We start from the raw sequence: 25734 nt of genomic DNA, 5'->3' as shown, positions 1-25734 counted from the left end.
TCGGGAAAGGGCGGGGAGGTAGCAGCTTGGGTCAGAGCTCCAAGGGCAGTGCGTGCTCTACCACCTGCCAATTTAAGGCAATCCCATTCGGACTGGGGAGGCGGGCAGGCCCGGCTGAGCTGGCAGGAGTGCAGCTGGCAGGACCAGGCCACCACTGGACTCAACTGGGTGTCCAGCAGCATATGGGGCCTCTGGCGAGGAGTGGGGAATGGGAACAAGTGGGGGATGATGAGAAGAGGGGGTGGGGCTACAACTCCCTCTGTTGCTCTGGGGACACCCGCCCCTCAGGTGGGGGTGGGCTTTGGCACACATGTTGGCACCCAGGATTCCAGAGTCCCAGACAAGGTGCCATGTTGCTTCCTGCTCTCAGGGGGGGAAAAAGGGTAAAGACGTGTGGGCTCCAAGGGGCCTGAAAGGGACTCGACCAAACTGGTGAGGCAGGCAGGTACCCCGGGTGGGGAGGCATGGTGGTGCCCATGTTCAAGGCATAGCGCTCTGCCCGGCCTCTAGATTCTTCTGTCCATGTGGGTTCCATGCTGGTGTCTGAGCACTTTAGGGTGGGAAAGTGTCTGAGATCGCTCCCTGTCCCCTCACCTCCTCCCAGGGAAGCAGCTCATGCCCAGCCCCAGGGAAGGTGATGGAGGGGTTGGTGTCCAGGCCAAGGCCACTGGGGAGGCATGTGGGAAGAAGGGAGAGGAAACAGCCGTGGCCAGCAGGGCTGCCGAGAGGTCTTCTGGACCGGCCGTTAGCCCTCACTCCTCAGTCCTCCGAGGCCACACGGGCCCCATCCTGCCGCAATTGTGCTCAGTGTGACCTCTCGTCCCTTGGGCCACAGCAGGGTGGGCATAGCTCAGAAGATGCTCTGCCGCCGGCTCTTCCCTCGCCCTGGAGAATGGAAGGAAAGATGTGGGACTGCAGGGAGAAGTCTGGGCCGAAGGTCACCTGAGATCAGGAGGGACGGGCGTCCTCCAGAGCTACTCTGATAGAACCATCAAGAGCACGTGCTTGGGAGCTGGTCAGCCCTGGGTTAAAATCCCATCCCTGCTACTTATTAGCTATGTGAAATTGCACCTTAGCCTCCCAGAGCCTCAGTCTCACTGCCTGTGAAATGGGGAGCATTAACTAATAGTACCAATTTCAAGGGGTATTTTAGGATTAAATGAGATACTGCATAGAAAGCACTTATAATGTCTGAGGCCATCAGCTAGTCTAGAAACGAAGTATAGTTCTCCCAGGATGGAGGCCAGAGAGCTCAGAATTTGCAGAGAGAATGAACCAGGAAAAACGTGCACCTTCCTCAGGGCTACTGTCAGAGACAGCGTTCTGTCTAGGGTGGGGGTTGAGGAGGGAAACGCAGGAGGAGGAAGCCTGGCAAGGAGATAGGGAAACCAGTCCCTTCCCTGCTCCCCACGGGCCCCCGGAAGACAGGCCAATGTCAGGGAGGCCACGCTGATTCCCACGGCAGGAGGGGCTGCTGGGCCCTATCTCTGTTCCTCAAGAGGGTGGAGCCGCCTGTCCTGGCCTCCTCTAATAAGAGGAGGAGGTGGGGGAGGCATGAGCCCCTACCTGGCTGCTGAAAGGCCAGGCCCCGGTAGCCTGGGTCCTTCTGGAGCTGGATCTCCTTCAGGGAGAAGATGGAAGCAGCTGGGGTGAGAGAGAGAAAAGGCCAGGAGAGAGCTGAGTGGAGCTGGCCCTGCTCCTGCAGCCTAAGGCCCCCACACCCATCGAGCACCCCCTTAGTTAGGACTGGCCCAGGAGCACCTAACTGGGCCTTTCGGGCAGCACCTTGGATCCACAGGGTTTCCTCCCCTCGTTGCAAACGAAAACCCAAGGAGGGGCAGCCAGGTTGCTCAGCTAGACCCAGGGCCTCTGGCCTCTTCGTTCCGGCTCCTCCACTCACACCAGCTGCTCCCTTTCTCTGGTTCTGGGGTGGCCCTGCCCCCTTCCCCCAACCTCCCCTACACACTCACTGTCTTCGAGCTGGTGCACACGCTCCCCCAGAGACCGGAAGTAGGGGTGCCTCAGGGCCGCCTCTGCTGACACGCGACTCTTGGATTCGTACTGAAAAGCAGAGGGTGGGGGACTGCAGGGACCCCTCTGGGCAATGCTATTCCCATGCTAAGTTATATGACGAGGAAGGGAAGGGTCAGAGTCTAACCTGAGAAGCCCCTGGGGTCAGCTGCCCACTCAAGCCAAGGCAGTCTCAGAACTCAGGGTCTCAGATCTCCAGCCACCAGGAGAAAACCAGAAGGGGGGCTTTCAGAGAATGATCTCCTCTTGGGATGGAAATACAGATGCTGAAGCATCTAAGATCACAACTTTAATAGTAATATTAACATGTAGTGCTAACAACTACCCTTTATCGTGTGCTTATTCAAGACAGGCACCCTTCTAAGTGTATTCCACAACCTCAATTTATCCTCAAGACCATCTTACAAAATGGGAATGACTCATTCTACTTTGCAGTTGAGGAAACTGAGGCACAGAAAAGCTCTGTAACTTGCCCACAGCTACACAGCTAGGGTCTGAATTGGGGTTTGAGTCGGGAGTGCACCCACTCTTAAGTCTGTGGAAGCCAGCACTCCCCTCGGGCCCAGTGGGTGGAGGGTACGTGGGGAACGCCAGCACGCAGGTGGGACGGAGGGCTGGGCAGGGATCTTGGGGCTTCAGCTCCCTGACTGCCTGGCCCTCGTCGGCGTGGGAGCACACTCACCAGGAGGAGGCCGGTCAGGAGGTTGATGCCATCAGTGTCCAACCTGCGGGAGGAAGGAGCTGGCACAAGTCTGGTCTATGGGGGCGGGGTGGGACGGGTGGGGCTCACAGCCACCTCCGGGAGGGACAGCCAGGCCCACAGGCAGAGAGGAGGAGTGGGGAGGAAGGGCTACCTGGGAGCATGACTGATGAGCGGCTGGGGCAGGTACTGGGGGAAGTTGTACGCTCGGAACTCGGACAGGGCCATCACACCAGGCCACGTCTCTTCCGTGGGGGTCCCTGGGGAGATGAGAAGGGGTGGCGAGGGGTGAGAGGCCAGGACCGAGGGCGACTTGGAGGGGTGCAAGGTAGGAGGTGGGGTCATAGAATGACTGAGTCCACCGGGGGGGCCCCCCCGGACCCCCCCGGACCCCCCCGCCCTGTAGAGATCCGGTGGGAGCTGCTCTTCCCAGTCCGGATATGCGCCCGGGCTGGACAGAGTTCCGGCGCCCCCTAGTGGTGAGAGGGAGGAGCGGCAGGACACTGACCGAGGAGTCGGAAGATGAGGTGCAGCTCCTCCTTGACCGTGGAGCCGGGGAAGAGGGGCCTCCCTGTGGCCATCTCGTAATGGATGCAGCCCACGCCCCTGCAGGGAGCAATGGGCAGGGGCGGCGTTAGGCTGGACCTCCTTGCACCCGCGCTTCCTAGCGCTGCTCCACCACGATGCCCTGCCACGGTGACTCAAATGGGTCATGGCACCGGGGTGGGTGGCCCAGAGCTGCAGAGGCTCCTAGCACAGCACAGCCACCCACTACAGCCTCCCTCTGGGGGCTTCTCAGGGCTCTAGGACGCTTTGATCTCTCCCCTTTCACTCTGTAGGATTTGGGTCTGCATAGCCAGCACCCATGAGGCAGCTCTTCAAGCAGTGTTGTCTCCAACTTCCCATCATGTGCCCCTCTGGAAGACAGAAGTCCACAAATCCACTCTCCAAGGAAACCCCTGGTGTAGGGCGCAGCAGTCATGCATCAGAAAACTGTGTTTTACCTTTAAAGTTCGGCAATCTTTTCCTTCTACACTGAATCATATGTGTGTTAATTTTAAGGAAAAAAGTATCCCTTCTAAATTTTTCAGTAGAACTGATGCTTGGGTAAGATTCATCATATTTACTGTGGGCGCCCTCCTGTGCCCTCTGGTAACCCCCTATGTACCCCTGGGCGAATATTTCAGAAGCACAGCCTAGGAGGGTCTATTTAGAGCCAGGGAAACCCCAATGTAGCTCTGACTTAACTTTATTTTTTGTTTAAATGCATCTTTTATTTATTTTCCCCCTAAACTTGCTTCTCTTTATTTTTTGGCCACACAATGTAGCATGTGGGGTCTTAGTCTGCCCACCAGGGATCGAACCCGCATCCCCTGCATTGGAAGCACAGAGTCTTAACCACTGGACCACCAGGGAAGCCCTCAATTCTTTAACATCCAGTTCAGCAGGATGCCACATGGCTTTTATTCAAAAGAGATTAGACAGTCCTTCGCAGAGGCCTTTGGGGCAGCAAAAGCGAGTCGCAGGTGCGGAAGCCCCTGCCCCACGCCCCCAACCCCACGCCCAGTCCCACAGCGCTTGCTTACCACATATCGATGGGGGTGGAGTACTCCGTGGACCCCAGCAGCACGTCGGGGGGCCTGTACCACAGGGTCACCACCTCATTGGAGTAGGTCTTCGTGGGCACTGACTTGGCCCGGGCCAGTCCTAGGGACAGACCCGTCACTGAACCGCCCCCCCACCCCCGACAGTGCCCACATCCTGAGGAGACTGTGTCAGCTTCCTCCACTACCCCGCCCCAGCCCTGTGGGCTCTGGCCCTCACCGAAGTCAGCCAGCTTCAGCTCCCCTCTCTCGTTGATGAGCAGGTTCTGGGGTTTCAGGTCCCGGTGCAGGATCTTGCGGCGGTGGCAGTAGGCAAGGCCCCGGAGCAGCTGGAACATGAAAATCTGGGGGAGGGAAAAGAAAGGAAGCAGTGCAAGGTGGGAGCACGTCCCATGGAGGGGAGGGGGGAAGGGAGGAACCCTGCGCCTCTTCCCCGTGGCTGGGACGGGGATGGGGACAAGACCGGGTGGAGGTGAGGTACTTGGAGAGCTACCTGGTTCTCCTGCCCGCGTGGAAGCCACATCCTGGGCCCCAACCACCCCAGGGAATGCCATCCAGAGGGCAGGGCACCAGGTGTACAGAGGAGGCAGGAGGGTGGGGGAGGAGAGAGTACCCCAGCCGGGGAGCTGGGAGACGCCACACTGGGCCAGGAAGCCTGCCTGTGTGGGGTCCTACGCACACAGAAGAGCTCATTCATCCCTCTGAATTCCCCCGAAGCCTCTCTTCATCCTGGCAGGTAACTCACGCTCCCGTCTGACAGAGCGGGAACCTGACGCTCAGCGTGAGAGCGGGGAGGTCCACACAGAGGCTCTCACCTTGACGTTGTGCATGCTCATGAGGTTTCCACAGTGGTCCAGATACTGCTTCAGGTCACTGTCCTGGAACACAGGCCTGGCTCAGCCCTCACCCTGACCTGACGCCTGGCCAGGCGCCCTTCCCTGGGCAGGGCCCAAGCCGAGGAGTGGGACGGGTCCCTGGCTCTGAGCTGCCCCTACGCCTGGGCCCTTGGGCCATTCCTGAATGGGAGCATCTGAGAACCTGATTCCAGAACAAGGCCTGGGCCACCCCCACCCTCTCCCCCCCACACCCCTACCCCAACTCACCAGGTACTCAAACACCAGAGTGAGGGAGCGCTCCGTGTGGATGAGGTCATGCAGGGTCACAATATTGGCATGTTTCAGGTTCCTCAGTAAAGACACTATGGGGAGACAGGCCTGCCTGTGTCCCTTAGGCCCCATGTGCCCCTCATACCCTCTCCTCCTGGGACCAGCCTCAGGAGTCCCCATTCCAGCAATGGCTCTTGGCCCCCAGGCTGCCACCAGGGCTCAGGCCAGGAACCCCTCCTCCCAGGAGCCCCAAGACTACAGGACCCTAGGATGCTGTACCCTCTCGGATGGCAGTGCAGGGCGCGCCTTCTTCATGTTCCAGCCGGATCTCCTTCAAGGCCACGAGGTTCTCTGTCAGTTTGCTGCGCCCTTTGAAGACTGTGGCATAGGTTCCCTGGGAACAAGAACCCCAGCAGCCCAGCCACATTCAGGCCCCGCTCTCCTCTGTCCAACGTCCTCCTCTTTGTGCCTCTGCTTGGGCCGTGACTTTGGCAGGACCGCCCTTCCCTACCCCCCCACCCCTTCACTGAAATTCTGTTTCTTCCAAAGCCCACTTCTCTGTGAAGCTGTCCCTAACTCCTTCCTGGTCAGAAGGAACTGTCTTTCCTGTAAGCCCCCAGCAGGCAAGGTGTCCCTCTATTATAACACCAGTTTTGTTCTTCCTTATGTTCTGTTGATGTTTACGTGTAGGTCTCCTCTGGGTTCCTGGAAGGAAAGGGCCACATCCTCCTCCTCTCTGTAAACCACGGCCCACCCCCACCCCCGCCTGGAACACAAAGCCCAGCACAGTGTTTACGGAAATAGCTAATAATTACACGGCGCAAAAGCTTACAGTGACCTACTCGGGCCTCACAACACCCTACGAGGTAGAACAATTAGGATCTCCATCTGACAGAGGAAGAAACCAAGGGCACAGAGGGAGGTCACATAGCTCACACCAGGCCACAGAGCTGGTAAATGGAGGAGTTGGGATTTGATCCCAGACAAGAAATATTAGCAGGAAAAAAAAAGACTGGATTCTGCCCCAGAGCCCATCAGCCACCCCATCCTCATGCCCTCCTCCAGGACCTGGGCCCAACTTAACACCTGCCAAAGGCTGGGCCAGACTGCATGGCAAGATCTGTGGGATGGGGGTAGTGTGACCGCAGACTGGGGAAGGCTGGGGAAGCCCCTGTCCCTCCTCCTAGCCATCCCGCCCGGGGGCCTGGAGAAAACCCAACCCAGCCTCTTACCTCCCCCAGTTTGTCCAGTTTCACGTAAGTTTCCAGTTTCCCAAAGCCGATATCTGACTGAGAGGGAGAGACATAGGGTCCTGTGAGCTTGAAGGTCCCAGCAGTCCCACATAGAGTACACCTCCTCAACCCCAGCCTCCAGGTGGAAAGGGAATGAGACCCCCAGGGGGTCTGAGGCTAGCAGGGTGAGGGGAGCCCCAAATCCTCCCTCTCCACTTCTCTCTGTCCCTGTGATAAAGGAGGGAGGCCTTGGAAGTGTGAGTTTCTTTCTCCCGTGGCAGTGGTGGGTGCAGAGCCCAGGGTTGTAGTCCTGGGATCGCCACAGGCCTTTATCACCTGTCTGTCTCCATCCTGCTCAGAAGCCCCTCAAGGGCAGGAACTGTGCCTTTTTCTCCACTGTACCTTGGGGGTCCAGTTCAGAACCCACCTCGCTACAGCCTCTCTCGTCAGCACACTTGCTCCAGCTCAGTAGTACCCAACCCTTAACAATACGGACTCCTGGGCCCCACGACCCAGAGTTTGATTCTGTAGGTATCTGGACTGGGGACCAGAATCTGTGTTTTGTAGGATACTCCCAGGGAAACCTGATAGGCAGCCAAGACTTGGAAACACGGGCCAGCTGGTTTATTGACCTCACGCCAGTGAAGACTCTGGAACCCAGGGGGGGCTTGGAGCTCAGCTCCAGCACGGGTGGGACTCAACTAGGGAATGGAGGTTGACCAAGAGGACCAGCTGTGGGAATCCTCTCGGCCAGAAGGTGGCGCCAGAGGCCCAGAAACCTCCCTGGAAACTGCTGCAGGCCTCAGCCGGGACAGGCAAAACCAGGACTGAAGTCTTGCAGGGGAGAGGGTGTTCCACCCAGGCGACCTCTGACCCTCTTGGGACTCACCAGGGAGGCACGGCGGGACATTCGGGTGAGCGGTTTGGGCAGGTCTGGGCTCTCCAGCTGCAGCTTCTGGAGGAATTCCTGGGGCAGACGGATGTCCATGGGCAGAGAGAGCCTCTTACTGATGTCCTGCAGTGGCCAGGATGAGACAGGGGCGCCAGTGTTTGCTCCAGGGTAGCCAGGGCTGTGGGACCCTCGCCTCTGGCCCTGGGCCTGGCTTTCCCTGTGAACAACCCCAGCAGGACTGAACCATGGGCTGTGAGGCTTCAAAGATGTGCTGAGACATATATGAACACCCAGGGGTTGCTGTGTGACCTTAGGAGGTGCCTTCCCCTCTCTGGACCAGAGTCACCATCTGTAGAATGAGATTCCTGCAGACACTGCGATTCTGTAAGCACATTTTTCATACACTTGGGCACATGTATGTGGGTCATAAGACCAACAGTCAAATTGTCTCGCCCTTGCTATGTATGAGGAATGTTCAGAGCACGTGGCATATATTCTCATTTAATCTTCTCGATGACCATTTTAACACAAGGAGACTGTGGTACACAGAGGTTGCGTAGCCTGCTCAAGGTCACAGAGCTAATCAATGGCAGAGCCGGGATTTGAACCCATGAAGTCTGGCTCCAAGGCAACCACCTTCCCGGGCATACATCTGTGGATGTGTCGTAGAGCCTGGAGCCCCTCACCTCCATGGAGAAGCGGCGCTGGTTCTGCCGCCGGTACTGCATGCCAGGGGACAGCTGCCCGGGGTCCTCCCCTCTGTCTGCGGGGGAGAAGGTGCTGGACTCTGGCTGGGGGTCTCTACCCAGAGGATGGAGCTGCAGGCCTGAGAGGGAGAGACATCAGCCACCCTCCCTGCCTCTGCCCCGGCATGGGGGTGGGGAGGAGACTTCACTCTGCCCTTCCCCGACCAAGGCCAGCCGTGCTGTGTGTCACGGTGTGTCAGGGAGGGTGGGGAGGGGCGGGGGGGATGCCGGGTGGGGAGGGGTGGGGGAAGGGGCCCCAGACCCCTCACCCTCATTGTGCCGACTGTGGAGCTGGTTGAACTGCTCTGTGAACTCGACCAAGGACTCCTCGATGGTCTCGGTGCGGGGCACTGACAGGGAGAAGCGGCGCTTAAAGTTCTTCATTTTGTTCATGATCAGCAGGCAGCAGGCCGCAGGGTCCTGGGACAGAAGTGAGAAGAGCAGGTGAGAACACGGCAATGGGTCCGGTCGACACCAGCTTCCCATCAAGCTCTGTCACCCCGCACTCAGGGGCCAGGGTTGCAGCTTCCTAACCCTCTTCCTCCTTGGGAATCTCATCCCCCCAGGATTCCCTGTCCCTGGGAAGATATTCACAGGGAATAAGAAGCACAGCAAAGTACTGCTCATAACAGCAGCTGGATGTGCCAATAGGATCCTGAAGGCCTCCCCAGGGCCAGATGGTAACCTTTCAGCTGCTGGAGGTCTAGAGAGTTCTGGAAGGAGGCCAGGGGTGGCAGGGAAGACACCAGAACCGGGTGGCCCTAGGGCCAGCAGCTCTTTACCAACTTGCACGGAAGAGGCTGAATGTCAACAGCCAGTAAGCCTTACTGACTCATGCCCATAAGCTGAACATAGCTTAGCCTACACCCTTGTAACGCAGTCTGGTCCCAACCCCATTTCATCCTAATATTGACACCTGGGAGTCCCTCTCTGGCTTGTCCTGGGTCCCCAGGAGACAGGAAAAGAGAGGAAAGGGACAAGCTGAGGCCTCTTGATCCCAGCCCCACTGTAGCTGAGGGAGAAGGAGGCAGAGTAGAAATGAGCTGGCCCAGCCCCATTCCCTCCTGCTGAAATACGGGAGGTCAGGAGCAGTTGAATGTCTCAAGGGAAAGACAGAAATTTACCGGGAACAGACAGGGCCCCCAGGGAGGAGAGGCTGAACACTGCTGGCCCCTCCCACACCAGAACCCCAGCAGGCAGGGTGCCTACTGCAGAGAACATGATGCAGGAGAGGGGTGGGCTGCTCTGCTCACTCCAGGGCCCCCTCCCCAGCGAGAAGAGGTTCCCTCCCTGCGGCTCCTCTTGCCCCGAGTGAGGGGACACCCGCTGGCCTCCCAATGAGACTTGTGCAACTGCTTCTTCCCATAGACCCTCCCTTCTCTGTTCTGCCCTGAAAACTCAGAGTGGGGCTGTCACGCTTTCCCTTCCCTTTCCCCCCTTCCCCTCCCCTCCCCTCCATGGTTTCATAAGCTTCCAGTGTGGCCACTCCCTCATTTCTACTCTGCCTCCTTCTCCCTCAGCTACAGTGGGGCTGGGATCAAGAGGCCTCACAAGGGCCCCCACCCACGCCTGCCGTGAAGCCATCAGGGCTAGCCCTGTGATGGGAGGGGGCCAGCCTGCACCAAGCATAGCCCATTTCCAGAGGATGCTCTCAGCACTGTCACCGGCCAGTAACCAGTTGCCAAGGCGACCAGGCCCCTCCTGAATCCTGGTTTAAGGGATTATGGGTCAGTAGCATGTTTACTTTGCTTAAGGATCACATCCTTCTGTACTCAGCCAGCCTGGAAAGGGTCCTTTCCCTGGCTACCCCCAAATGCAGCTAAGTTGTGGCCCTCCAGCTCCTCTGAGCCCAGAGACTGGGTATGGCCAGGCACTCCTTCCTCAGGCCGGCACCCCTCAGAGTACCGGCGTTGGGTCTGCACTGCCAGCCGAGCCTGTCTCTGTCAGTGGGCCGTGAAGTCTCCCTCCGTCCGGCTCAACAAATGAAGTACCAAGCATTACACTAGGCACTGGGGTTAGTGGTGAGTCAAGCCTGGTCCCTCTTCTCAAGGAACCCAGGGGCTGTGAGGCCTCCTTTGATGAGAAGGTAGCTGAAAGGTCTTCTTCTTCCAGCTTCCTTGCAAAGCCCACCAGCCTGGAACTTTCTTACTTCTCCATCTCCAAGCTCATTCCTGCCAGCCAACCTCAGCCACTCCTCCTGGCTCTGTGTGATGTCCGGGCCTGTCGTCTGCAGGATTCTCATGGACAGGAAGCTCCCAGAGGCTGCCACCCACCTCACTCTTGTGTGCAGCCAGCCGGGGATGGGGGGGGCATAAGGGGGGCTTCATGACGGTGGCAGCGTGTAGGCTCCAGTGACAGGAGGACCTCGACACGCCCTGCCTGACTCATATTTCCCACACGACAGGAGAGTGGAGATGTCCCCATTGTACAGATGAACTGTTTACAAGTTGGCTGAACACGAGAATCAGCAGGGAGTACTGGGAAACATTCAGATTCCTGGGCTTCGCCCTCAGATTCTGGAACTGAGGCTCTGAGGACGGTGCCTGGGAAAATGCACTTTTAAAAATCATCCCCCATCCCACAAGTTGCATGGGGTGGCCAAAACCAAACACACAAATGAAAAAAAAAAACCCATGCCCAATGATCTGAACACTAGAGCCACGGTTGGGAAGCATCTGAGGTCTAGGTCTGCCCAGGTTTCCAGATTGCACTCGTGTGCTGAGATGAGGAATCCTCGAAGCTGCGGAGGCACAGGAAGGTGGAGGAATGCTGAGTGGAGCAGAAGACCCACCAGAAGGGGAGACAATGTCTGCCCTGCACAAACCGATGCCCCAAGCTCAGTCATGCTCATTCTAGGGGGCGGGGCGACTGGGCGCTTGGCTCCCTGAGGTCTGGGCTCTGCCAAGAGGGGCCAGTCACGCCCTCTTCTAAACACAGGCCTCCCCACAAAGCCATCTGGGATTTATGGGATGGCACATAGGGTTTGCGGCTCAGGAATCCACCAGTAGCGGCCATATATCTCATGCCCTTGCATTTGCCTGTAGGGGAGGGAGAGGGGAGCTCATCAAAAGCCTTCTGGGAGGGAGGCCCCCAATCTCTACAAGACAAAGGAGAAGCAGCCTGAACTGCACCTGCCCTCCTTGTTAGCAGCAAGGAGACACCAGTGGGACCAGCAAGCACGTGGACGGTGAAACTGGGGACGGCTCACTTGAGCGGGAATGGGGGACCAAGCAACGCGGACGATGGGAACCAGCTGCTCTGCACCCGGCCTGAGAAGAGACCGAGAGGAAGTGGCTGTCACTGTAGCAGGAGCGATGGCGGTCAGATGTAGGGATGGGCTTCCTGATGGTGGCAGGGGAGCAGGCGGCAAGGGTGGTGACCACGCAGAGAGTGGACGCTGCTCTCGGACGGGGACAATCGGGGCCTTGAACCCGGCAGGGTCCGGGTGTGACAGGGCAGGCTGGGCAGTGAATGGTCTGTTGTTCCCCACCTCAGGACACAAGATGCCTCTGTGACTTCTTTCTTGGGAGAGTCAGTTCCTCAGATATGAGGGTCAGGGGGGAAGGGCGACAGGAAAAAGGCCTGTTACCTTCGTGCCGTCTGCCCCTCACCCCCATCTGGGGACAGAAGGGCTCAGTGTGACCCGGCCTGAAGCCAGCCCAGGGCTGGGCACAGTGTGGCCTTTGTCCCCAGGGCCAGGGAGCCATCTGGGGCTGTCCCCGTGCAACTGGTGCCAGGGGAAGAGGGAGACGGGCGCCCAAGGACGCTGGCCTGGCCGGGTGGGATGGGGGGATGCTGAAGGAGAAGTCCCCCTCAGGAGCTGCAGGGGTGGGCAGGCAGACCCCCAACCAGGCCTTCCCTCCTGCCCAGGTGAGTCCATAGAGTTCTCGGCCTACCTCCCATCACCTCCTCCTGGGCACACACCAGCCAGCCCAGCAATTCCTGCTGGTGCCAGAGAAGCAGGTAGCTCAGGAGGAAGGAGGAGCCAGACCGAGAGGAAACTGACACTTGCCCCGAGGCCACCGTGCGCCCCGCAAGAAAGGGCTGGACTCCTGGAGTGTTAGCAGGAACGGGCACTCACAGAGCCACCATTCTAATCCTCCCTGGCTCGCCTGTGGAGGACAATGCGGCTCCCAGAGGGGAACTGACTTGCTCAAAATCATGCAGCAATTTCCTGACTGTCGCCAAGTACACAGACTCAAGTGACCACATTGCTCCTTTCTTCTCCTAACTGGAACTCTCCCACCCTGCCCCTCCCTGCAGCCTAGGCTGTAAGCGCGGTTTTCTACCTTCCAGGTCTCCTCCACCGCCACCCTGAATTAAAGTCAGACAACCCCAGCTTCCAATCCCGTGCCACCACTAGCAGGCTGATGACGGCGATTCAGTGACACCATCGCTCGTAGCTTTTCATTCAACAATTATTTATTGAACATCTACTATGTGTCAGGCACTGTTGTTGACCCTGAGAATCCACTTGTGAACAAAACAGACATTAATCCTGCCCTCATTAATCCTGACACTCTAAAAGGGGTGGGGAGAGGCAACAAAGAAAATAAGTAAATAAAATATATGGTATGTTAGATGGTGACAAGCGCAACAGAGAAAAATAAAACAGGAAAGAGGGATGGGGTGTGACAGGTGGGATGTTGCAGTTTTAAATAGGGTGTTCAGGAAGTCTTCCCTGAGAAGGTGACATCTTCTGGGAAAAATTCTGAGTAGGCACCGGGGAGGGAGCTAGTCATACAGAATCTGGGGGAAGCATGTCAGCAAGGGAACGGTAGGTGCAAACGTCCTGAGGCAGAAGTGAGTTTGGTACGGTCTGGGAACAGCAGTGTGGCTGGAGAAGAGAGCTGATCATGTTGGGGCCCCTCGGGATTTGGGAGGGTTTGCGGGGATGAGTGATTTGATCCCATTTAGGTTTCAATTGGCTCCCTCTGGCTGCAGCAGGGAGCTCGGTCAGGAGGTGATGGCTGGGGGAAGCGTAGAGCAGTGGAGGTGGGGAGAAGTGGCTGGATTCTGGGTATATTTTGAAAGTGGAGCCAGAGGGATTTGCGGACAGATTGTATATGGTGTGTGAGAAAGGAGTCAAGCAGGACTCTGAAGGGTTTGGCCTGAGCAACTGGAAGGATGGGTGGCCATAGTGGGGATGAGGGATGCTAGGACTGGAGGTCTGGGTTTTAGGCATGTGTTTCATGTCCAGTGGATGTCTGAGTGGGGATGCTGAGCGAGCTGACACAAGGAAGACACCCAGAAAATGTTAGCTCTCTTTTCTCCTTTTCTTTTTCTCTCGACTTCCTGCACAGATGTAAAAATGTACCAGAAAAGAGGCCCATATAAAGCTCACCAAACACATCCCTCACAGACGTTCTTAGAGCCCATAAGGCACTTTGAAGCCTTGGGATGCAAGAGGACCAGGGAACAGGGAACATGGTTGGCAATCAGCAGGCCTGAGCCACCAGATGGAGACGGAAAGGCCAGGTAGGAGGGGTCCCCCCAATTACTGACGCAACTCGCAAGGCCACGCCGGGCAGGGGACCTGGGCCTCCTAGCTGACTGCTCTTATCCACGGGGCAGGCCAGGCCGGCCCACGGGCCCATCATCCAGGTAGTGCAGAGGTGGCCTGCCGCTCTCCACCCCCTGGACGACCTCTGCCAGGCCCCAGAACTGACACCTGCCTCTAGGCTGGGACACCTGGGCGACCCAGACCGGGAGACCACGGAGGCAGAAAAGGAGATTGACAGAGCATCCAGGGAAGCTGGGCCACAGCCTCCCTCTCACAGAAGTTTGGCTGCAGACTGGTGCAGAGGGAGGAGGGCAGCTTCACTTCCTAACCTCCAGGGAGCCAGGCTCTGAGATTCCTCAGGGAACCCTTATGAGAAGCCCCTTTGCCTTCCTCCTGAATAAAGTCCCATTCACAAGCCTGCAACCCAAGGTCCTTCAAGACCTGCCCCCCCGTTCCTCTCGGGCTCTGCTCTCCCCACTCCCCAGCACAGCATGCAGTTCAGGTCCTGGGTCTTCAGAAGCTTCCCAGAGCCCCTAGGACCACAGGGAGCCCATCTGATGGGCCTCCCTCACCGGGGGCGCTTTGATTCCAGTGCCTAATGCTGGCCACACACAGCAGGCCTGGCTGGCTGTGTCACCAGCGCATAGAGCACCTACTGCATTCCAGGCACATGTCAGATACTTTTCCAAGTCCCTCTTTTGGCTGTGTTTTCTTTTCTTTTAGCGCTCAGTCTCTGTGAGTTCAGGGACAGGGGAGGAAGGATGTAACTTCCAACTGCCTACTTTCTGAAGCCCAGAAGGTCTGACCCTTGGTCCCAAAGGCTGACCACCAGCTAGGATCCTTATGACATTCTCTGCTGCCCATTTCCTGCCCCCACCTCAGCCACTCAGCCACTCTGGGCCTTTGGGCAGGTTTCAAAACAACTAGAGGCCACGGCTGACCAAGTCTGCAGACGTCATGAGCTGAGACTTCAGAGCCACTCCCTCCTTGCAGGAGAAGTGTGCCTGCAGGGAGCCGGCAGATACCATCTCTTCCTTCATCTTCTAGCTGACCCTGCTTTGCACAGCTTGAGGCTTTAGTTTCCCTTGTTTGCGACAAACCTCAGGAGAAGCCAGTCACCACATGACTGGCTGGAGCTGAGAGGCAGTGGCAGAAGCAGAAGCAGAAGCCCTGGAGCCCTCATCACTCACCTCATTCCGCGAGCTCTTGCCTGGATGAGAGAGGCTGTCAGCCTGGGGCCTTCTGAGTGGTCAGAATCAAGGGGACAGACAGGCCTGTGGTCACTCTGCCAGCGAACAGATGCTCTGGACACAGGGACAGAGCTCAGAGAAGATTCTCACAGCCCCTGTTGGAATGCGGGAAGCAGGCGGGGAAGGCCTTCCAGGAGCAGGCAGGACTAACCTGCGAGAAGCCAGTCAGGAGGCGAAGCGTCTGGGGCTCAGGGTGGCCCCTGCCCTGGACAAATGCACCACTAGCCTCCACGGCGTCCTACCTGATGCAAAAGTCCCGCAGTGAGGGCCACGTGCTGCCCAGCCCTGCTCTCCAAAATCCTCTGCAGTGTGGAGTCCTGGCAGAAGTCCCAGCTCTCCCACCTACTAGCACTATGACCTGGGAAGACACCCATGCCTCAGTTTCCTTTTCTGCTAAATGGGGATAATGCCTAACCTCCTATCCAATTGCCACTGGCTGCGAGACCTAACTTTCTCAGTTGCTTTCTGATGATGTCACTTCCCTATTTTAAATCCTTCAATATTAACACCACCCTCAGGAAAAAGTCCAAACTCCAGTGGCCAGAAGACTAGGCCTCCTGTGTTTTGACCCCTGTCTCCTCCTTGTCTCAGCTCTCACCCCTCCCTGGGGGGTCCAGCTTTATGAAATGTACTTGGCGTTCTCAGGGTAAACCACACTCACGGCCCACATGAACCTTCACTCGGCCTGGGATGCCCTTCCTCGTTTTTCCCTAGGTAAAAACCACTGCCAAGCGCAACTCAAGTGTTGCTTCCCCTGGGAAGCCGCACGTGGCCACCCCTCCTCCCTCGAGGTAAGATGAGATGCTTCCAGAGCGGCCTGTGCACATTCGTAACTAGATGGTGATGTCTTCATGGCAAGAGCACGGTCTCAGGCAGCTCTGCTTCCCCAGCGCCTCACGGTGGAAGGAACCTACCAGGTGCTCAGCCAGTGTTTGTGGAATGAATGAACACATGGCTGAATTAGACCGCAGCCAGTGCACCATAATGACTCGTTCAAGCCTCTTTCCTCTATACACATTTAAACATTAGGGCCATTGAAGACGAAGACCTTCTGGCACCTTGAACCTCCAGAACACTCTGTCTGTCTGTCTGCAGACCCTTCCACTCTCAGGCAGGCCAGGGACCTGTTTCTATGTTTATCTTCTCCTTGTCAGGCCAGCCCCACTCTCAGCAGGTGGGACTTGAGCCCACCGGGATGGCCTGGTCCTGCCCTCTTTCTGGGCACACTAGAGCAAGCCCGGGGGTCCGCCAACCAGCCCTGGACTCTCTGGGACATCTTTCCTCCTCGGTTCTCCTGGCTCTCAGTGGGAACTGGAACCCAGGGACCTGTGGGCCAGGGACAAGGGGAAAGCCAGCAAAGTGTTCCCATCTTCAAGGCTCCAGTCAGGCATGACCTCTTCCTGGACGCCTTCTACGATGCCCCTCATGTCCTCTCTAGCCTGAAACCCTGCTGGCCCAGCCAGGTGGGGGCCCCTCATCTGTGCTCCCACGGCATTCTGGACGTCCCCAAGTAGCACCCTTGGCTCCCTGTACTGTAAATGCTTGCTTGTCTGTTTCCCTAGTTTGCCTGCGGGCTTGTTAAGGGCAAAAATTGGGTCTGACTCATCATTACACCCCCATGTGCCTGACATGGGGCCTGGCACCAAGCAAACCCTCAAATGATCAGTGAGCAAATCTATAAAGCTGAAAATTCCTGGTTCTGGGAGCTGTTTGGAGGTAAGAGGGCTGCCAGGAGACTGTCAGTTGCCCACGGGACTCCAAGCCTCATCTGTAGCCTAGCCCTCCTTCTCCAGCCAACTCTTCCCCATGGTAGTGGGGGGAGCGTGGGCTGGGGCAGAGGGGGCAGCTTCCTGGCCAGCAGCAACTCCCCCAGTGAGGTCTGTGGAGGCCTCAGGGTTGGCAGGTGCCACAGCACAGTGAGGGATGGACAGGGGATGGAAACGATCCTAAAGAGAGGTACCAACTGAACACGCACCGGGCTGGGGCCTCCAGGGCTTGTGGAGAGGGGCTTGGCAGACCTTGGGGCCCTCCTCATGGGCTCCCATCCCCTAGGGGCAGATTTCCAGGGCCTCACAGGTCAGGTGCACTACCCAGGCTCAGACCTTGGCCTCGACCCCTACAGATGACCCCTCCTGACCCCCCTGCCCCATTGGTGTGGGCCCCACATCAGCCCCGCTGATACTCTGTTCTTTTTGGCTTCCTGAGGCTCAAGGAATGAAGCCACATATATCATCTTCTGGTATTTTCTTTTTAGCCTTTTCTGGAGACCCAGCTAAGGCTGGCCTGTAATCTTTGTGGAGGCTCTGGATTTCTAAGTGATATGATGGGACAAGGTGCCCTTCTGTCAGCTCTGGTCCTGGCCGTGCATAACATCCCAGACCAGAGGCTGGAGCAAGGAGCCAGCGCAGGCAAGATCTCTGTCTCCCATGTCTGCTTCCAGACCAGGCCTGCCTCACCTCCCAGACAGAGAAGACCCTTTTCCACTCCTCTTAGCAGCATCCATGAAAGACCCTCAAGGAAGGTCCCTCACCTACTACCCAGTGTTTTTAAAATTCCAGAGTCTGGAACCTCTTCTTAGGTCTTTCTTCCTAAATCCCAATGGAAGCAGCTCACAACCGTTTCCTCTCTGTTTGCTTAAGGACAGATGCTGATGCCCGCCATCCTCTATACAATCAGTAGGGGGAGAAGTAAAGAGCGTCCAGGTCACCTCTCCTTCAGCCTTCCCTTGTCCAGACTGAAGAACCTGTCATGGGATCTTTGTTAACATCTCTTGGTTTTCTCGCCATGCCCAACTTTAGCAACAGAACGGCAGGGGCCTTCAAGCTCTGGCATCCCGGGGGACTGCTCAGTCACATGACAGGGAGGGCAGGAGGGAAGGGTTTCCCAGCACCTCCAGACCACATTTCTATTTATACTGCACTCCCAGGCCTCCACCGCCACCAGTTTGGCCCAACAACGCCAGGCCCACATTCTGGAGGACCCTGGCCAACATTCTCCATCCTTTAGGGCAAGCGGGCTTCCTCACACTCAGCATGGCCGCCCTCTCACCAGGCTGGGCCCAGGCGGCCACCTCGGCCTGGACCACCTCCCTGCTCCTCTCTGTCTCCAAGGCCCCCTCTGGGATGCCTCTGAACATCCTGCAGTTGCTCACCTGTTCTTTAAACGTCCCATCAGCGGCACCCACCGCCCAGAGCTCGGGGGTGGCGCTGGTTTCTCCTAGACCCTCTCTCACTTCACAAGTATCCACTCAACCAGGCACTGTCCCAGGCTCTTGGCTTGTCTTCCCCTCCCCCAGCCTTCTGGTTCTCCTGCTTCTTTCTCCCTCCCTTGTCTGGTGGACTTACTTCCTCTACCTGTCCCTGAATGTCAGTGTTCCTGAGAGTTCCCTCTTTGGCCCTTTGTTCCTCCCCATCTACACTCATCCTGGTGACCTCATGCTCTCCTGCGGTGGAAACCACCACCCATGTGCTGATGACTCCCAGATCCACAGCTCTGGCCCCACCAAGCCCCTGAGCCTCACACACACAGGCCCAACTGCCTGCTGGGCATTTCGGTCTAGATCTTCCCCTAGGGTCTGAGATCCTAGAATTACCCCACTGGGCCTAGGACAGTCCCCAAGACAGCAAATAGTTTGAGATGTGTATTTATTGTTTTTTTTGTGTGTGTGTGTGGTACGCGGGCCTCTCACTGTTGTGGCCTCTCCCGTTGCGGAGCACAGGCGCCGGACGCGCAGGCTCAGCAGCCATGGCTCACGGGCCCAGCCGCTCCGCGGCATGTGGGATCTTCCCGGACCGGGGCACGAACCCGTGTCCCCTGCATCGGCAGGTGGACTCTCAACCACTGCGCCACCAGGGAAGCCCTGAGATGTGTATTTAAATGAAAAGGGCATTTGTGTACAACTTGTAAAAGCTGTATGTGTGCTAGATATACATGTGTCATACATGTGCACTATATAAATATATGTAAATACACTGTATACAATCCAGAAGGATAGAAATATGTGTGTGTGTGTATATATACCCCCCCACATACACACATATATATATTCCAGAAGGATCTAAGTTAAATGCTAACAGTGGTTATATAATAGGGCGGCAGAATTATGCGTGATTTTAATACCTTCTTTTTGCTTATTTGCATCTTCTAATATTTCCATAATGAACATTCACTGCTAATGTTAAAAGAAGTAACGGGGCTTCCCTGGTGGCGCAGTGGTTGGGAGTCCGCCTGCCGATGCAGGGGATGCGGGTTCATGCCCCGGTCGAGGAAGATCCCACATGCCGCAGAGCTGCTGGGCCCGTGAGCCATGGCCGCTGAGCCTGCACGTCCGGAGCCTGTGCTCCACAATGGGAGAGGCCACAGCAGTGAGAGGCCCGCAGACCACAAAAAAAAAAAAAAAGAAGTAACGCTTCTTTTTAAATGAAAAAAGATATTTTTAGGTAGATTCCAGAACTATTTAGTGCAAACCTTGGGAGAACTATGGTTTTCTTGAGCAGGGTCGGCAAACTTTTCTGTAAAAGGCCAGACTGTCAGTATTTTAGGCTTTGTGGCCATATGGTCTCTGCCATTACACAGCTCTATCCCCATAAGGGACCCACAGACAAGATGTACATGAATGCGTGGCTGTGTTCCAGTAAACCTTCACTGTGGACACGAAACTTCACATTTTATGTAATTTTCAAGTGTCACAAAATATTACTTTCAACTTTTGAATTTTTCCCCACTACTTAAAACTATAAAAATCATTCTTAGCTCACGGGTCGAGTAATATAGGCTGGATTTGGCCAAGAGGCATGGTTCGCCAAGCCTTGCCCTTGGGCATCAGTGCCTGGATGGCGTTTGAATCCGGTGCCCACTCCTTTGGGAAGTACTTATTTTCCTCTTATCTGACAAGGAGGAGGTCTTCCAGGCCTTTCTCATCCACTGAAGCTGTGGCAAGGACCAGCTGCCCTGGCCTCAGCTGGGGGAAGGCCCTGTGCTGCAGAGTTTGGGGGATCAGAGGCAGAGTCCCTCCTGGGGTCTCCGAGCACAGCTCACCTTGCCAGCAGGATTGGCAAAAGCTGGAACCACAAACCAGCCATCCTGGACGGAGCTCTAGAAATCCCCTAGTCTGTGTCCTTGTTTTTCGGGTGAAGAACGGAAGACTCAGAAAGGGGAGCGAGCTGCCCAAGGCCACTGGGTTGATGGGGCAGAGCCGAGACTAGAACTGAGGGCTCGTGACTTTGAGTTCCATGCCCCTTCTGCTCCCCCAGGGTTGGAAAGGATGGCAAGGACCTGGCCGGAGACGGCGTTCTCCGCACCGGGCACCATTATCAGGGAAATCAGCAGCCCACTGGAGGGCTGCCTTGCACAGGGAAGGAGCCAGGCAGGTCTGGCGTCAGCCCAGAATGTGGCACCCAGCCCAGCCGTGGCAAGGGGTGCTGCCAGCTGGGCTCCGTGCCAGGAACAGGGAGGGGCTCAGGGCCCCCTTTCCTGGCCTCAGCCTATGCCCTGCTAGCAGAGGGGGTCTAGAGACCCAGCACCGCTGATGTCATGAGTGTGATGCCCTCCAGTGCAGGACCTACCATCTACCTGCTTCCAGGCACTGGATCCTGCCAGGATGTGGGGAAGGACAGCCACGTCCCCTCCTGGGCCTGGTCACCCAGCAAGAATCTCCTTTGCTGGGTGGCTAGGGCCAGAGGAGAGAAGGAGCCCCAGTTCCTGAGGGGATCCCCAAAGGCAGGAAAGGGGAGGCTCCTTTAGGGGAGCAAGGTGTGAGGACAAAAATCATTCTGGAACTTTGCCAGAGCTTCCCACAATAATGATAAAATGGAGAGGGCGCTCAGGGTAAGGGAGGGTAGAAATGCTTTAAGAACAGAGTTTCCTGCCCAACTGAGGGCCTGAGCCCTGGTTTCTACAGGGATCAAGGAGAGGCCAGGGTCCTGAGAACTGCCAAATGTGGCCACTAAATCCATCTGCCACCACCCTGGATAATGACACCAGGCAGGGCAAAATTCAAGGAATATTGTGGACATTATCTCATTGGAATCTCACAACCATATGAGGTAATACTATTACTCTCTCCATTTTCTAAATGAGGAAACTGAAACTTGGGTGAGCAAGTTCCTCCACCTAAGGCAACCACTTACTGAGCGACAGCGGCAGGATCTGCACTGACCCTGGAGTCCATACACTGCCCCCACCCACGGTGAGCAGGAGACACACACTCCACACACAAAAATGATGAATGAGGGGCTTCCCTGGTGGCGCAGTGGTTGAAAGTCCGCCTGCCGATGCAGGGGACGCGGGTTCGTGCCCCGGTCCGGGAAGATCCCACATGCCGCGGAGCGGCTGGGCCCGTGAGCCATGGCCGCTGAGCCTGCGCGTCCGGAGCCTGTGCTCCGCAACGGGAGAGGCCACAGTGGTGAGAGGCCTGCGTACCGCAAAAAAAAAAAAAAAAAAAAAAACACCTTGATGAACGCACCAGCTGGCCATTGTCGGGTCATGCTGTCTATACTGACCCCTCTATTTCCAGGAAAGACTTTATTTAATGTTTGAAGGGTGGGGTGGGAACACAGGGTAAAACCATTATCCAGAGTTCCAAGAAAGTGGGTCTCACCACTGTCCCTTCAAAAGTTTGGGCCAATGTCTCCAAGACCAGGGTGTCCTGTCTCACCAGGGTAATTCATGCTGTCAGGAAGCCTCAAGACCCTTTTCAGTTCAAAGGCAATTCTCACACCCGCCTCCTCATTGCTCCTCCTCTGCAGACAGAACCGTGGAGATTTCAGGAACAGATGCGCTCTCCTTCAGACAGGAGGTCTGGCTGAGATGCGCCTACAGCTTTCCCTCTTCCTGATCTGCTGCTGCGCCACTGGCCAGCTCCTGCCAGGCCCAGCCACTGGCTCTGTCATGATCCTGGGTCCCAGACCCTCTGCCTGAGCTGCCAGGAGTCCAGCCTCAGAGCTGGGTTCCGTGTGTGCGCACACATGCGCTGTGGGGACCAGGACAAGACCTCGGTTTGCTCCCACCCCCTGGAGATGGGAAAATGCCTACTCAGCAGCTAATGCCAGGAGGGCGAAGGGTCCAGGGTGGACGGGGGAAGAGGAATGTGACTCACACCCTACAGGGTGAAGCTAATCAGGTGCGTCTGGATCCAGGCCAGCCACTCCCTCCTGGACAACAGAGCAGAACAGGGACTGCAATTAATTAAGTACTGGGGGAGGGTCTTCTTACCCCAGGGAAAGGAGGCCCTGCCAGAGGCCCTCAGAGAAGGGAGCTGTTGGGTTTCCAGGTCCCAGTGCCTACCTCACTCATCCTAGAAACTGGGATAGAGGGTAAGGTACAGTCCCACAGCACAGACTCCTGGTCCTCTCCTGGCAGGTTCTCATCCAATTGGTATCCCACCCCACCCGCCATTCTCTTACACAGAGCCCTCTTCCCCAACCTGGAGGAACAGGAAAGATACTCTCTAAGGGTCCGGCCTGACGGGATTAAGAAAACCTGCCTCCGTCTCTACCGAAAGCCAGGCACAGTGTGATAACTAGGAATTCCCTTCCAAATAACAAATACAGCTACCGGTTATTTAGCATTTGCCGTGTGCCAATGCATTACTTCATTTAATTCACGCAACAAACCTCCTTATTATGATCCCCATTTCACAGATGAGGAAACTGAGGCTGGGAGAAGCTCAAGAGTTTGCTGGGGAGAGAGAAGTCACACAGCTGGTATTGATACTTGCAGGAGCTGGGCTGGCCCTCTCCTTTAGGCCTCAAACTCAGGGAAGGAAAGAAGAAATCCACGGAGGGATGGATGGAGATGCTGGACAAAAGTTCAAAACAGGGTGAGCCCAGAAAGTAGAGGCACAGCTGGAGTAGGAGCTGGGAGAAGCCAAGCGAGGCTCTGCCTACAGTATGGGGCTTGTCTGCGTGGGCACAGGAAGGCCAGCTTGGCAGAGGACAGTCTGGGTCTGTCGAGAAAACAAATGCAGCCATAAAGGCAGCTTCATCTCCTCAAGGCCCGATGGGAAGGCTTCCAAGGCAGGCAGCTCGACCAGTCCCATGAGATCTTAGACCAAAAACCCACTTGCTCCTCAGACCAGGTACCCTCTCTCCTGCGATCCATGGAGAAGCTGGGTTCTGCCTGGCACAGGATAAGGGGGAGCCTCCTTACTCACAGCACCAGCCCCATCCTTGCTTCTCCAAGGACTGCTATAGAATCAGACAACTCCAGAGTAGGCTGGCATCTCCCTTGACGGGGCAGGAACTAAGAGCCAGGGGGCTTGAGGTCAGATGAAGTGGGCTGGATCCCACCTTTGTGGATTTCGGGAAGGTTGGTATCTCAGAGTCTTTGTTTCCTCACCATAAAATGAAGATGATAATACCTACTTCATAAAGCTGTGTGGCACACTACTTGGCACCCAATCAATAATAAATGCCCAGTCAAAACTAAAATCAAAAAATGGTAGCCACTGAGGCATTCAGAAATCGGATGCAACTTACTGAAGTCTACTCTGGCTCCGGAAACCCCAGTAAGTTTGGGAAGAATGAAGGCTCCTGGTGGGGCGTGGGCAGCCAGCGGGGAGAGTCCCAGTGGGCAATGGGGTTGCAGGGCTGGGGGGAGGTCAGCCTCACAGGCTCATCAGCTGCACAGGAGGTTGACTGGGGCAGGGTAACCCGAGACAGTAGCTCTGCTGTAGCAAGGTGACCCTCTCTCCAGAACACCTTCAAGATGCAGACCCAAACCCAGGAGCCAGTGTTGCCTGGGACCATCTTCGCCTTCCCCCAACCCTAAGCGAGGTGGTCCCAGCGCCCTGGCCAAGGCAGAGGAAAGGTAGGGGATCTCTGAGGACATTTCTGTCAGCCTGACATTCCAGGCATCCTCGTCCTCGAGGATTCTACTCCCTCAGTCCAGTGTCCGGGAATGTGCTGTGTGCCCATGCCCAGTGGAAAACGTCACACGAACATGCCGAATCTCAGCGGGCGCTGACACAGGAGGGGCAGGCTGGTGGTGTCAGTGAGTCACAGGGCCCAGGACACAGTTGGGGAACTGCTGAGGGCTGGGCTGGGGGTGGGGCTGAGGTTCTGGGAAGCTGACCCCCACTCCTCACAGCCCCAACTCTCCCACCCTTGCTGTCAGGAAGGGGCTCAGAGAGAATGAGAAAGAGGTCACTGATGCCTAGCAGGGTGTTCACCCCAAGCACAGAAGATCAGTTACTGTCTCAACAACCGGACTCCCACCACAAGGCCTGCAGACAGCTCCAGAAACCCCCTGCCCCTAACAGAGAGAGAACAGAGGCCTCCAGCAAGGCGGACCTCAGATTTCTGATTCCTGATCATCTCCCCTGAGACAGAAGAATCCTCAAGCCACATCTCCCAACAGGCCACCCACCCTTTCCCACCGCTGCGTTAACCCTTTGCCCGCTGCTGCTGGGTGGGGAGGTGGTACTGCCCCTTTGGGCTCCCGGGTGGGCAGGGAGAGAAGAGGCACAGTAAACCCCAGAGGCCCCCACTCAGCCCCCCACACACCCCTCAGCGCTGGAACCTGCAGGGCTTCACGTGTCCTGTCCTTCCACCTTCACCCCAGGGCCCTGGCCTCCCACCCAGCCACAGCCTGCCTCTCTGGAAAGTTCACCGGAGCCCAGAAAGGCCTTCAAGGCGGGATGTGGTCCCACACTGGCGGATTCTCCCGTTACCGGAGACTCCTGACGCTTGCCCTTCCCACGAGGAAGGGAACTGAGAAAGCGCCTGGTTCCCGATGGGGTGGAAAACTTTGCTTCCTAGGAGCCTGGGGGCCAAAGTGAGTACCGGCAGAGACTCCCGGGAGTGGGGGGGTGGGGTGGGGTGGGCGGAGGATCTGAGAAGGCAAAACAGTCCTCCCTCCTAAGCACCTGGAACCGGGGACTGGCCTTTGCAGGGCATCGCCCACCCCCTAACAGTCTTGTCCACTCGCCTCGTGATCTCGGACCTCTCCAATGTCGCTCCGGTATTTCCCTCCAACCTCTCTCCCCAGGGCAAAAGCAGAACGGCGCCTTTAAGAGCCGCTCCGCTTACCTTTGCTTCGTTCACCCGGCGCCGCGGTGCCCCCTCCTCCGACCTCCCCTTCCTCCCCCGGCACGCCGCCCGCCCAACCGGCCGGACACAGCGCGCCGCCCGCGGGACTCACCGCGCGTGTCCTGGGGTCCGCGGCGCGCCAGCTCCAGCCCGCGACGGCCGGGGTGCGGCGGGTCTGGGCGTCGTGCCCTGCGCCCTGCTGGGGTCCCTGCCCGGGCTCGGGGCGGCTTCCCCAGCTCCGGAAAGGTGAGCGGCTCCCCAGAGAAGCTGCAACCTGAGCTAGAAGAGGAGGAGGAGGAGGGAGAAGGGGAGGGGAAGGGAAGGGGTGGAGGAAGGTGGGGAAGAGGAGGGAGGGGGAGGAGGAAGAGGAAGGGAAGAGCCCGGCCCCCGCCAGAGTTTTTCACACGTACAAGTTGACTCCTCCCCCGTCCCTCCCGCCCTGCCCACTGCCGCTGCCAATCCCCAGGGCTCCCTCTGCCCGGGTGCCCACCCCTTTCTCCCACTCTGGGAACCAGGGTCCAAGTGCCTCTTCCGGTTTCGTTCCTAGGCCTGGCTTCTACCAGCCCTGTGGGACTGGCCCTGAGAGCCTACACTAGGGGATGAGGCCCTCCGGACTCACCCAGGACTGGGGCCAGGGCACGG

At 57.1% G+C, this 25734-nt stretch overlaps 1 protein-coding gene across 3 annotated transcripts; it reads right to left on the bottom strand.

Annotated features, from left to right (window-relative positions):
* Positions 1 to 830: 830 nt before the first annotated feature.
* Positions 831 to 25427, bottom strand: CDK18 (cyclin dependent kinase 18). 3 transcript variants are annotated; one of them, XM_033852517.2, is made up of 16 exons: positions 25205 to 25427; positions 8581 to 8731; positions 8252 to 8391; positions 7563 to 7688; positions 6674 to 6730; positions 5721 to 5835; positions 5439 to 5533; positions 5151 to 5213; positions 4556 to 4679; positions 4318 to 4438; positions 3240 to 3337; positions 2886 to 2991; positions 2714 to 2756; positions 1971 to 2061; positions 1567 to 1644; positions 831 to 885 (listed from the first exon to the last, which is right to left on the bottom strand). In XM_033852517.2, exons 2-16 carry the CDS (start codon positions 8702 to 8704, stop codon positions 851 to 853), a joined length of 1416 nt encoding a protein of 471 aa, XP_033708408.1. In that variant the 5' UTR covers positions 8705 to 8731; positions 25205 to 25427; the 3' UTR covers positions 831 to 850. The 3 variants fall into 3 exon arrangements, with proteins under 3 accessions (XP_033708408.1, XP_073658333.1, XP_073658340.1); XM_073802232.1 differs by lacking the exon at positions 25205 to 25427 and adding an exon at positions 15005 to 15203; XM_073802239.1 differs by lacking the exons at positions 8252 to 8391; positions 25205 to 25427 and having other exon boundaries at positions 8581 to 8723.
* Positions 25428 to 25734: the final 307 nt, after the last annotated feature.

This window comes from Tursiops truncatus, chromosome 1, assembly GCF_011762595.2.
Source record: "Tursiops truncatus isolate mTurTru1 chromosome 1, mTurTru1.mat.Y, whole genome shotgun sequence".
NCBI lineage: Eukaryota > Metazoa > Chordata > Mammalia > Artiodactyla > Delphinidae > Tursiops > Tursiops truncatus.
Note: the sequence above shows the minus strand (reverse complement) of the source record. Positions and strands in the feature narration are given on the sequence as shown.

Excerpts from the sequence above, each read along its gene's own strand:
- CDK18 (XM_033852517.2), bottom strand. The coding sequence starts at position 8,704 with ATGAACAAAATGAAGAACTTTAAGCGCCGCTTCTCCCTGTCAGTGCCC. Across the intron at positions 8,392-8,580 it reads CCACAGTCGGCACAATGAGG|GCCTGCAGCTCCATCCTCTG; the intron begins GTGAGGGGTCTG and ends TCTCCCTCTCAG. Across the intron at positions 6,731-7,562 it reads TGTCCCGCCGTGCCTCCCTG|TCAGATATCGGCTTTGGGAA; the intron begins GTGAGTCCCAAG and ends TCTCCCTCTCAG.